The 11,811-nt window shown below is 54.2% G+C and overlaps 1 protein-coding gene and 2 pseudogenes across 1 annotated transcript, besides 14 other annotated features; all 3 read left to right on the forward strand.

The window, feature by feature from the left end:
- Positions 1-6,956: a sequence feature (areas not merged during assembly with more than two copies in the genome that could not be assigned to a particular haplotype).
- Positions 110-178: a mobile genetic element.
- Positions 1,045-1,102: a sequence feature (T-rich).
- On the forward strand, positions 1,295-2,587 carry Tc00.1047053503739.10 (annotated as a pseudogene).
- Positions 2,605-2,669: a sequence feature (T-rich).
- On the forward strand, positions 2,814-3,131 carry Tc00.1047053503739.15 (uncharacterized protein; the record flags this gene model as incomplete). Its single annotated transcript, XM_801770.1, has 1 exon — positions 2,814-3,131. One exon carries the CDS (start codon positions 2,814-2,816, stop codon positions 3,129-3,131), a length of 318 nt encoding a protein of 105 aa, XP_806863.1.
- Positions 5,394-10,772, forward strand: Tc00.1047053503739.20 (annotated as a pseudogene).
- Positions 6,957-7,334: a sequence feature (heterozygous, non-Esmeraldo-like haplotype).
- Positions 7,335-7,981: a sequence feature (areas merged during assembly that could not be assigned to a particular haplotype. This can correspond to areas where the two haplotypes were merged or to regions with more than two copies in the genome that were merged during assembly.).
- Positions 7,499-8,136: a microsatellite.
- Positions 7,982-8,040: a sequence feature (heterozygous, Esmeraldo-like haplotype).
- Positions 8,041-11,811: a sequence feature (areas not merged during assembly with more than two copies in the genome that could not be assigned to a particular haplotype).
- Positions 8,144-8,319: a microsatellite.
- Positions 8,414-8,766: a microsatellite.
- Positions 8,654-9,474: a microsatellite.
- Positions 10,079-10,419: a microsatellite.
- Positions 11,652-11,672: a sequence feature (AT_rich).

An 11,811-nucleotide genomic window follows, 5' to 3' on the forward strand; every position in this document is an offset into this window, starting at 1 on the left:
GAGCAGGGCCACAATTGAGGCTAACGTATGGTATAATATATATATACACTTACTAGGTGTTAAACGTTGGGAATGTGGTGAATCCACCTTTATCCCATTTATTCCTTTCTTATTCCTATCTGGTTTGGTTTCTATTATTGATAAACTCATGATCCGGCCAGCGACCCAGAAGATTATTCTAATTTATTTATCGATCTATCTTTCTATGTGTACTTATATATTTCCTGTGAAAGGATTCTTTTCTATAGAAATGCTCTTGCGAGCGCTTGTCGATTTTTTTTGCATTGATTACTTCTTTACATTTTTTATTATTATTGTTTTTCATGTCTAACTCTGCAGCTGGGTTTTATTACGGGAAAAAAAAAGGTTCAAACGGATGGAGACCCCAATGGTGGTGCTGCCTTTTGTTGTTTGCGCCCAATAGGCAAATAAAGAAAGAAAATTTGGCTATTACGACAAGGTGCTGATTGAGGTACTGTTCCGTGCGGTTGTTTTTTGCGGTGGTGATGGGGGAGGTGATTGGGGAAATACTGGGCACAAGGTGTGACCTGAAATCCTGAACTGCGTTTTCAGAATGTCCGGATGTTTGTCGCCCTGAGTTATAACAATTCCCTATATTGAAGAATAGTTATTTTTTATTTTTTTGTGCCTGCGACGTCTTTATGCTGACCTGAAGTTTCTTTTCTTATTTGCGGGTGTCGATAGGACGGTTTAAAATATGTTTGTTGTTTTTGGGCATGTAGGATGTCTGGTGACTGTGCTTTTTTGGGGGGAGTTTACATGAGAGGAATGGGGATTGAGCAGCGTGGGATATGTGGTGAGTGCCGCAGGCTTGTTGGTCCGCGATTTGGGTGCCCTCCAAAATTCATGATATTTTGGGCTCCTCAACGAACACTTTTATTCTTTATGGAATCATGTGCTATTACAAATGACACCCTGGACTGTTGTGTTTCGCCATCCTTTTTTTTTTTTTTTTACGGGATGTATGAGAGCCTTGCATGTTGCGGCGAGAACTGCATTTGTTACTGTGCCATTGGTCTCTCTTTTTTCCTTTTGTTTTTATTCTTAGCTATTTTTTACTTTTGTTGCTTATTTTATTTCTGGTCATGTTGAGACTCCTGCGTGCTCCGTGCCTCCACTTCACTCACCAAATGGAGGTGCATGACCATTGCGCTGGAAGGAGTCTTTTTTTTTTGTTCAAATTCACACAGAACCATCATTGGGCACATTTTTCTTTTTTACTTTTTTTGTTTTCTTTCAGGAGATGCTCCCTTGGCTTTGCCTCCAACGGGGCATGCGCGGAGTTACACGTGCATTTTAAAAACCGAAGCCAAAAACCTTTTTTGGAAAGGATGCTTTATCTTTCTTCTAACATTAAATTTGTTGTCCATGTTGATGCTTTTTTTTTGGAGTGGAGTTCATACTTGACGACGATCCCGCGTATGGTTTGGTGCTGATCCGACCAGGGCGGAATATATCCGCTGCGTCGGGGAAAGGCTTCTGGTGGATCCAACGACACGGCAGCTGGGGGGAAATAACGGGAGGGACGTTATCCCTTTGATGGTGGTCCCGCTGATGCTCGATCTGATGGACTTTCGGAGGATGATGTGCAACATCAATGTGCCAATCCGGCTGTTGGTTTTGGTGCAGAATGGGCGGGAGGCGATGCTGTCGTTGTGCCTGCAGGAACTCGAGAGGGTCTATGGGTGGCCCGGACGCCTGGTTGTGAGTCGTCACCCGGAAAACATCGGGTACAGCGCTGCAGTGAACATCGGGTTACGACTTGCACTCTCGCTCCCGCGCGAGGAAGTGCCTTTTGTTTTGTAACAAACAGCGATGTAATGTTTTCACCCGATCTTTTTCCCAACCTTCTACGCGATGTACATGAAATGGCGAGGCATGATGCCGCTCGCATGGATGAGTTGGCGGCGGAGGTGGCGAATGAGCCGAGCGAGTACAGTCCTGTTTTGCGACGGGGCTTGAAGGTGCTGCGCTCCACGGTGAACGATAACCGATTGTCGACGTCTGCGCTGCTGCCTGACCGCATCCGTTATGCTTCTGTGAAGGAGCGTGAAAAGGCGTTTTCGAAGCATTACGGGCACTTCTGCGCGTATTACAAAAGCAGTTGTTTTACATCTGTTATGTTGGCACGCCTGGCAATCAGCACGGTGGGATATTTTGACGAGAACTTTTACCCAGCTTGCGTGGAGGATGTCGACTACAGCTTACGCCTCCGTTTGCTTGGATTTCAGGAGCGAAATGTCTCATAGGGCAAATTTGTGCATCGCGGCAGCTCGAGTATTCGTCTCTCTAATGAGGTGGAGCCACCGGACGCTCTCTGGTGCCGTCGCGTCAGGTCTTTGAGTGCGAACGATGCATATGCCATGATGAAGTGGAACCGTCCACGGGCGTGCTGTGGCGGGTACAAGGGGCCATATAACGGCATGGTCCCCCTAGACGTTTGGGTGAAGGATGAGGCACGCATACAACGCATTTGGGCCTACGGGCATGATGAGGAGCAAGAGGTTCCAAGGGTTGAGTACGACAGGACACTTTTGTACCCTGTAAGGACGAAAGGAAGATGAACTGGCGCCAGTTGCAAGTTTTATGTTTTTATTATTTTATTTTATTTTTTACTTTAATTATTAAAAGTTTTTTTTTTTAATTTTTACACAAATGATATTTAAGCGAGTACGCCATGGGTTTTAAAGAGCGCAAGCATATATTTGGCATGACAGGGGGAGGGTGCAGCGTCCAAACCTGGCAGTGTTGCCGAAGGTAGGAGAGGGCGGCAGCAAGCAGTAAACGTGAAGATGGTGGATGAGGGAGAAATAGAAGGGGTGGGAAGCAGAAAACAAGTCAAAAATATTGTGAGCACAACGCTGTTTCTCACCGTGGGCGATCGACGCCGCAATTGGCTACTAATTTACCCACTGAAGGTGACACCCGTTTCCGCTGAATATGCTGCGTGCATATCTGTCGGGCTCTTTTTTTGTTCTTTTGGTTTGTTTGTCTCCCGCACATTTATTTCTCCGTGCCGCCTGACCCACTCGTTTATTATTTCCCTCTCTGTTTTTGTGCGTGCACCGAGAGAAGGGCTCGGGGACATGAAGTACGCTCCCCTTCTGTGACATGCCACCAAAAACAGGAGGAGAAAAAAAAGAAAAGTGAAGCGGGGAGGGGAACCATCGCCACGCGTCCTTTTCTCCGAGAAGACTGCTCGCCACGCCATTGAGGCGCGCCGTGTGCTTCGCGAGGCCCGCTGGATTCGATTGGGGTGCCGTGAATGATGGTGCGTGAGAGTGTGGCGGATGCGTCTCCCAGGCGTCCCTAGAGGACCCTCGGGTCATTGGGACTGCGTGAAATGCGGGATTCCGCGGGGCTTTTTGCCCGTTTTGTTTTTCTTCTTTCATCCGCCCATCCCAAACCTCAACACGGCGGCTGAGCCAACGACTGCGACGGGATCCGTTGCGTATTTCTGAATCTCTCTTGCGTTGCAGCGGGAGGCCTGGTGTGTCCTGCTCGGCAGACACGGTGGACGGGAGTGGGCTGCCTTATCGGGAAAGCGATGGTCACGGCGGAGCGTGTTGCGTACTTTGCAATTTGGCGTGTTTGTGGCGAGTCTTGCGGATGATGTGACGGCGCCTCTTTTACTTGCGGGGAGACAAGCGATGCTCCACGGTGGTGCACACGTTGCGTGTGGAGGCTTCTCTTGCTGTTGGTTTGTGAATGTTTTTTTTTTGCCGGAACACCACAGAGGGCGGTATCTGCAGACAGCAGAGCATTGCGAGGAGGGGCATCGCACGATTTTTGGCGCGATGAGGCGGCTTCTGTGAATTTACGGTGTTTATTTTCAGGGTTGAGAGACTATTCTTTGTTGGAATGTATTGTGGGAGACCATCCGTGTGTTTGTTTTTCTTAACTAATCCCTTGGCATTTGGTGTCTGCCGTGAAACAGATGTTGATGGCCGTTTTGTGGCGGTGAGATGCATTTTTATTTATTTTATTGGCGAGTGGGTGAATTGTTTTGCGTTCTGCCATGCGGCTTGTTGCTGACGGCAAGTGGCCGCAGGGAGACGTTGTGGGCGCCTCCGACACGAGGTGCGATTGAGCAGTCATCTCCTCCGCTCGCCGGTACACGCTGTTGAGGCGGCGTGATGATAATGAATCGGCCTCTCAGAAAGGTAACAAGAGGACGTCTGCTCTTCCTGCTGCGGTGTACAGGTGGACTCTCCAATCCGTGGGCGGGGTTGCCCTGCGTGCCGTATTTCTTTGAATTTCGATGAGTTTTGTACATCGCCATCCACACGCACATGCACACAATCTCCCTGTTTGCCCTCCTGTGGGCGGGAGACCGGGATGCAAGGGGAATAATGTGGCCCGTGCCAGCATGTGACAAAGTCTTTCTTGGGAGGGATTGCGACTGTGATGTACGTCCTGGCAGGCAGGAATGGGATGAGAGGAGAGCGGAGGGCGAGTAACAACGATTCTTTGCGGGGCAATGCGCAGCGAATAGGGCGAAGTGATATTTATGTTGACTTTTCAAAACATTTTTGTCTTTTTCTTTTGTGGCAATGGAAAGAAACCTTGGGTGGTGTGCTATGGATTATTTGCACATAATTCAGAGCGGCAACACCATTTGCGGAGAAAATGAATGGCATCTGCGTGCGGCTTGTTTTGTGAGCGCGAGATGGTCGGGTAGTGTTCAACGCCCGAGAGGCCAGGAGCAAAGAGGCGTGCATTGCTGCAAGCAGAGGGATGCACGCTCCTGTTGGTGGCGTTGCTGTGGAGCCCTGAAGTGCCTACACGGAAGTTGTTTTTTCGCCGCCTCATTATTTTGTTGATTGGTGCTTGCCGCGGACTTTTGAGGCGGGACGTGGGATGCACCGAGAGAGCGAGTGTCGTGTGGCGGTGCTGTGAATTGGTGCCGCCCACGTTTGTGCACATATTTCCGTTTGTGTCCGCGTCGTTGCCGCGGCGGTGCACCGGAAGCGTGTGACTGATCACTTTATCACTTGCAGACTGTTTTGGCAGGACTTTGAATGGCGTCGCCGAATAATGAAATTCCGCGTGCATGTCTCTCTCTCTCTCTCTCTGTTTGTGTGTGTTGGCTTCCGCCGTGACTTGCCGTGTTGCTGTTGTTGCTGTTTTCTGTGTGCGATGTTTCTCCGTGCCGTCCCTTCCGGATTGTCTCGTGCCCCACTCACTGCGTGGCTGCTCTGCTCTGATTCTCACTGACGTGTCTGGTGTATTGCCGCTGTTGTTTTCTTCACCACTTCTTGAACGCATACACACGCTAGGAAAGAAAGCAAACAAGCGCGAATCGCCACTGTTAAATTCGAAGGCACTGAAAGGACCAACAGCACACACACCGCCCACACACACATATTTGTATGCTCTCACGTGTTGCTGCAGTGAAGGCACCCCGCACACACAACCGTCGCCGCGTGACCGGATCCAGCGGAAGGAGGAGGGAAGGAAGAGAGAGTGAGCCGCAGAGGCCCAACATGTCCCGGCGTGTGTTTACTTCCGCGGTGCTGCTCCTCCTTTTCGTGTTGACTTGCGCCGCCGCGGGGTCTGTGCAGGCCCAAAACTATGGAACAAGAGTGGACGATTCCTATGGAAGACACAGTTTGGAGCAGTTGTCAAGGGAGTATCCAGTCGCAAACACAGCGGCCGCTGGCCACATTTTCCGCAATCCTCATCTTGTGAATGTGGACGGGATGCTCCTGGCCATTGTTGGAGCTCAGTTCAATGGGTCTGTGGGGAGCGGGAGTGCGTCCATGCAGTTGATGGCACGGATCAGCGTTGATGGTGGGAGGACGTGGCGGTTGTACGCGGGGCCAGAAGATCTTGACGTTTTTGCTGCACGCCTTCACCAGATGTTGTTTACCACGCCTTACAGACTCTTCGGACCGCTTTTTGCTTTTGTGGAGGGCTACGACTTACGGAAAGGGGCCAGACCTCATTATGCCAATGGGTGGGGAGGAAATGGTGTGGAGTCTGTTATCCATTTTCTGGACACAAGGCCTGGACGAAGCGGAGGTTTTTCGATGAATTCCGTCTCTATGAGCATTCGCCTTCCTTATCCCTATAAATCCAACGAATTGATTGGCTTCCTCAACGATGCCAGTACTCCCATCACGAAAATGACGGATGGCACGCTCGTGTTTCCCGTGCAGTTTCTGACAATGGGAGGGGACACTGCATCCACAATCATGTACATGAATCCCAGTCAACAGCACTGGACCCTTGCGAAAAGCGCGACACATGCAGGCTGCACCAACCCCAGTATTCTTGAATGGGAGGCTGCGAAAATCATCATGATCACCTCATGTAAGTACGGTCGCCGAAGGGTGTACGAGTCGACTGACAAGGGGAACACGTGGACGGAGGCTCTGGGGACGCTCTCGCGCGTGTGGAGCAACTCATTGGCAGGTCTTGGGCTCCACATTCAGAGTGGATTCATCACTGCAACCATTGATGGAAAGAAGGTGATCCTCCTCACCCAGCTGGAATATCCCAGACACGACGGAAAGAACGAGATTCGTCTGTGGCTAACAGACACCAACCGCATTTACCAGGTTGGCCTGTTACCCACTGGGAATAGCGCAACCTCCAGCTCCCTGTTGTACGCGAATGATAAACTGTATTGTTTGTACGAGGCCGGTGTTGGAAGCAACTCTGGAGCCTTCTTCCTGGATCTGACGTCCGAGCTGCAGAAGATATGGCGTGCGCTGGATACTTGGGCCGCGAAGGACAATGCCTTGTCGAGACAATGCGGCTTAATGGCCTCGGGCGCCGCGCTGTCAAGAGGGAACTGTTCTGTTCCTATCCCCACGACTGGGCTTGTGGGCCATTTGGCCGATACGCTCCGTGGGGACAAATGGGAGGACGAGTACCTCGGGGTGAATGCTGTTGTGAGGGGTGCGGCGAAAAAGGCTCCCGATGGGTTGACGTTCGAAGGGCAAGGCGCGGGGGCCGAGTGGCCCGTGGACAAGCAGTGGCCGACCAGACCGTTCCACTTTGCAAACTATGGATTTACTCTTGCGGCAACGGTGTCGATTCACGAGGTGCCGAAGGGCATCACTCCCCTGACGGGCCTGAGGAAAATGGGGAAGACAACGCTCCTGGGACTGTCGTACGATAATAATATGGAGTGGAGCGTGGTGCACGGGCCGTACCAGAGTTATTTTGCTGAATGGGAGCTGGACAAAACGTATCACGTGGTGCTCAAAATGCATGACGGTGTGGGCTCCGTGTACGTTGACGGGAAATCCTTGTTGAATTTGACCTTGCCTCGTCCTTCTGATGAATTAATGGACGAGATCTCGCACTTTTACTTTGGCGCATACGATGAGCAGTTGCACAGCGGAAAAATTCATGCGACGGTGGCGAACGTCTTTCTGTACAACCGCCCGTTGAATGAAACTGAGATTGGCGCCCTCAACGCGAATAAAGTCACCATTCCACCTCCGGAAAGGAAGTCGGCGAAATCAGCGGAGCCGAAGTCAGCGGAGCCCAAACCAGCCGAGCCCAAATCAGCGGAGCCGAAATCAGCAGAGCCCAAACCAGCGGAGCCCAAACCAGCGGAGCCGAAGTCAGCGGAGCCCAAACCAGCCGAGCCCAAATCAGCGGAGCCGAAGTCAGCAGAGCCCAAACCAGCGGAGCCCAAACCAGCGGAGCCGAAGTCAGCGGAGCCCAAACCAGCGGAGCCGAAGTCAGCAGAGCCCAAACCAGCGGAGCCGAAGTCAGCGGAGCCGAAATCAGCGGAGCCGAAGTCAGCAGAGCCGAAATCAGCGGAGCCGAAATCAGCGGAGCCGAAGTCAGCGGAGCCCAAACCAGCGGAGCCGAAATCAGCGGAGCCGAAGTCAGCGGAGCCCAAACCAGCCGAGCCCAAACCAGCAGAGCCCAAACCAGCGGAGCCGAAATCAGCGGAGCCGAAGTCAGCGGAGCCCAAACCAGCGGAGCCGAAATCAGCGGAGCCGAAGTCAGCGGAGCCGAAATCAGCGGAGCCGAAGTCAGCAGAGCCGAAATCAGCGGAGCCGAAATCAGCGGAGCCGAAGTCAGCGGAGCCGAAATCAGCGGAGCCGAAGTCAGCGGAGCCGAAATCAGCGGAGCCGAAGTCAGCGGAGCCCAAACCAGCGGAGCCGAAGTCAGCAGAGCCGAAATCAGCGGAGCCGAAGTCAGCGGAGCCCAAACCAGCAGAGCCGAAATCAGCGGAGCCGAAGTCAGCGGAGCCGAAATCAGCGGAGCCGAAGTCAGCGGAGCCGAAATCAGCGGAGCCGAAGTCAGCAGAGCCGAAATCAGCGGAGCCGAAGTCAGCGGAGCCGAAGTCAGCAGAGCCCAAACCAGCAGAGCCCAAACCAGCGGAGCCGAAATCAGCGGAGCCGAAGTCAGCGGAGCCCAAACCAGCGGAGCCGAAGTCAGCAGAGCCGAAATCAGCGGAGCCGAAGTCAGCAGAGCCGAAATCAGCGGAGCCGAAATCAGCGGAGCCGAAATCAGCGGAGCCGAAGTCAGCGGAGCCGAAATCAGCGGAGCCGAAGTCAGCGGAGCCGAAATCAGCGGAGCCGAAGTCAGCGGAGCCCAAATCAGCGGAGCCGAAGTCAGCAGAGCCGAAATCAGCGGAGCCGAAGTCAGCGGAGCCCAAATCAGCGGAGCCGAAGTCAGCAGAGCCGAAATCAGCGGAGCCGAAATCAGCGGAGCCGAAGTCAGCGGAGCCCAAACCAGCGGAGCCGAAATCAGCGGAGCCGAAGTCAGCGGAGCCCAAACCAGCCGAGCCCAAACCAGCAGAGCCCAAACCAGCGGAGCCGAAGTCAGCAGAGCCCAAACCAGCGGAGCCCAAACCAGCAGAGCCCAAATCAGCGGAGCCCAAACCAGCGGAGCCGAAGTCAGCGGAGCCGAAATCAGCAGAGCCGAAGTCAGCGGAGCCCAAACCAGCAGAGCCCAAACCAGCGGAGCCGAAGTCAGCAGAGCCGAAATCAGCGGAGCCGAAGTCAGCAGAGCCCAAACCAGCGGAGCCCAAACCAGCGGAGCCGAAGTCAGCAGAGCCCAAACCAGCGGAGCCCAAACCAGCGGAGCCGAAGTCAGCAGAGCCCAAACCAGCCGAGCCCAAACCAGCGGAGCCGAAGTCAGCGGAGCCCAAACCAGCGGAGCCGAAGTCAGCAGAGCCGAAATCAGCGGAGCCGAAGTCAGCGGAGCCCAAACCAGCGGAGCCGAAGTCAGCAGAGCCGAAATCAGCAGAGCCCAAACCAGCGGAGCCCAAACCAGCGGAGCCCAAACCAGCGGAGCCCAAACCAGCGGAGCCCAAACCAGCGGAGCCGAAGTCAGCAGAGCCCAAACCAGCCGAGCCCAAACCAGCGGAGCCGAAGTCAGCGGAGCCCAAACCAGCGGAGCCGAAGTCAGCAGAGCCGAAATCAGCGGAGCCGAAGTCAGCGGAGCCCAAACCAGCGGAGCCGAAGTCAGCAGAGCCGAAATCAGCAGAGCCCAAACCAGCGGAGCCCAAACCAGCGGAGCCGAAGTCAGCAGAGCCCAAACCAGCGGAGCCCAAACCAGCGGAGCCGAAGTCAGCGGAGCCGAAGTCAGCGGAGCCCAAACCAGCGGAGCCGAAGTCAGCAGAGCCCAAACCAGCGGAGCCCAAACCAGCGGAGCCGAAATCAGCGGAGCCGAAGTCAGCAGAGCCCAAACCAGCAGAGCCCAAACCAGCGGAGCCCAAACCAGCGGAGCCGAAATCAGCGGAGCCGAAGTCAGCAGAGCCCAAACCAGCAGAGCCCAAACCAGCGGAGCCCAAACCAGCGGAGCCGAAATCAGCGGAGCCGAAGTCAGCAGAGCCCAAACCAGCGGAGCCCAAACCAGCGGAGCCCAAACCAGCGGAGCCGAAGCCAGCAGAGCCCAAACCAGCGGAGCCGAAATCAGGGGAGCCGAAGTCAGCAGAGCCCAAACCAGCGGAGCCCAAACCAGCGGAGCCGAAATCAGCGGAGCCGAAGTCAGCAGAGCCGAAGTCAGCAGAGCCCAAACCAGCGGAGCCCAAACCAGCAGAGCCCAAACCAGCGGAGCCCAAACCAGCGGAGCCCAAACCAGCGGAGCCCAAACCAGCGGAGCCGAAGTCAGCAGAGCCCAAACCAGCGGAGCCGAAGCCAGCAGAGCCCAAACCAGCGGAGCCGAAATCAGCGGAGCCGAAGTCAGCAGAGCCCAAACCAGCGGAGCCCAAACCAGCGGAGCCCAAACCAGCGGAGCCCAAACCAGCCGAGCCCAAACCAGCAGAGCCCAAACCAGCGGAGCCGAAGTCAGCCGAGCCCAAACCAGCAGAGCCCAAACCAGCGGAGCCGAAGTCAGCAGAGCCCAAACCAGCGGAGCCCAAACCAGCGGAGCCGAAGTCAGCAGAGCCCAAACCAGCCGAGCCCAAACCAGCAGAGCCGAAGTCAGCGGAGCCCAAACCAGCGGAGCCCAACGCCGCGACATCCTCAGCAAGGGAGGGAACTGCAGACCAGCCGGCATTTGCCACATCTTCCGATGGGCATGAAGCTCTGGCATCTGTTACATATTCAAGCGCCGCCATTACTGATGTTGGTGCTTCCTCATCTTAATGATGCACAAACGGTGGGGACGGAAGGTGGAGCTGTGATGCAGGCAGATCAACCAACCCAATTCTCTGTGGGCACCCCCGACGCAGCAAATGCAGCAACACATAACGCTGAAGGCAAGGGACAAGAAGGGCTCCATCCACAGGTCAAGGAAGCAGAGGCGGCGACACTCAGCAGCAGCCTTTAAAATTTGCCGCAGTGGGATAACAGCGTTGCTGGCACTATGCGTGAGAGCAGGGTGCTGCTTCCGCTGCTTCTTCTGCTGGGGCTGTGGGGCTTGCGGCTGCGTGAGGAGTGTGCGGCCTCAGTGTGGAGCACTTGCAACCTCCCCACCGCCGACTCACACACACCGCTAGGAACAAATTTCACCTTGCAAATAACAAATTTTTTTTTTTTCATTTAGTACTTTCCTTCTTTTGTTTTTTGGGGCAATCACTATGGACGTTTTTTTTCTTTTCTACTCTTCCCTCTTTTAATTGTTTTTTGCTGCATTCTTCCTGTGAGGGGTGCCGTGTGTTTCCCGCCCAACTGCTCCACTCGCACACCCACCGACACGCTCATGACGAAGGCCCTGTGCGCCTCGCCGGATGCACGCATGAGGAGGGGCCGCGACGAACGGCGCGCTGAGGCAGCCGTGACGTGTGGGCGTGCGACGAGGGCCTGTGGGGCGGAGCACACATTTCTTTCCCTCTTGTTTTGTTGTTTTTATTGCCAGGGCTGGCAGACACCCGCAGCGCCACACACACACAGCCACACCCTGTCGGTTTTTAGGGATTTTTTTGCTGCGTGCTTATTTCATGCGGTGGCGCACCCTTCGGTGTCGGCCTCGTGAGCAGTTCCTTTCCCCTGATGTGTTTTTTCTTTTGCTGCGGTCACTCTCCCGATGGAGTGACGCGACTCCCGTCGTGTCTGCGTGCTTCTCTCAGTCCCCACACACACGAGTGACTGTGCTCTGCGGGCCGCACTCACGTGCCGATGAGAGGGCTGAGGGGAGCAGCAACACGCAGATGGCCCCGTGAAATATAAACGATGTGCGGACACATGGAGGTCAGACGGTTGAAAGACAAGTAATTATTTAATTTTTAATTTGTGGGCTAAATGTACAAACAGTTTGGTGGGCCACACGGTAACCGGGTGATTTTTTTTTCCTTTTTTAGGAGTAAGAGCAATGGAGGACGACTTCTTTCTTGCTTTTTTTTCTTTTTATAAATTACTTTGTGCGGGGCTG

The sequence above is a fragment of the Trypanosoma cruzi genome, genomic scaffold, assembly GCF_000209065.1.
Source record: "Trypanosoma cruzi strain CL Brener 1047053514589 genomic scaffold, whole genome shotgun sequence".
Lineage (NCBI taxonomy): Eukaryota > Euglenozoa > Kinetoplastea > Trypanosomatida > Trypanosomatidae > Trypanosoma > Trypanosoma cruzi.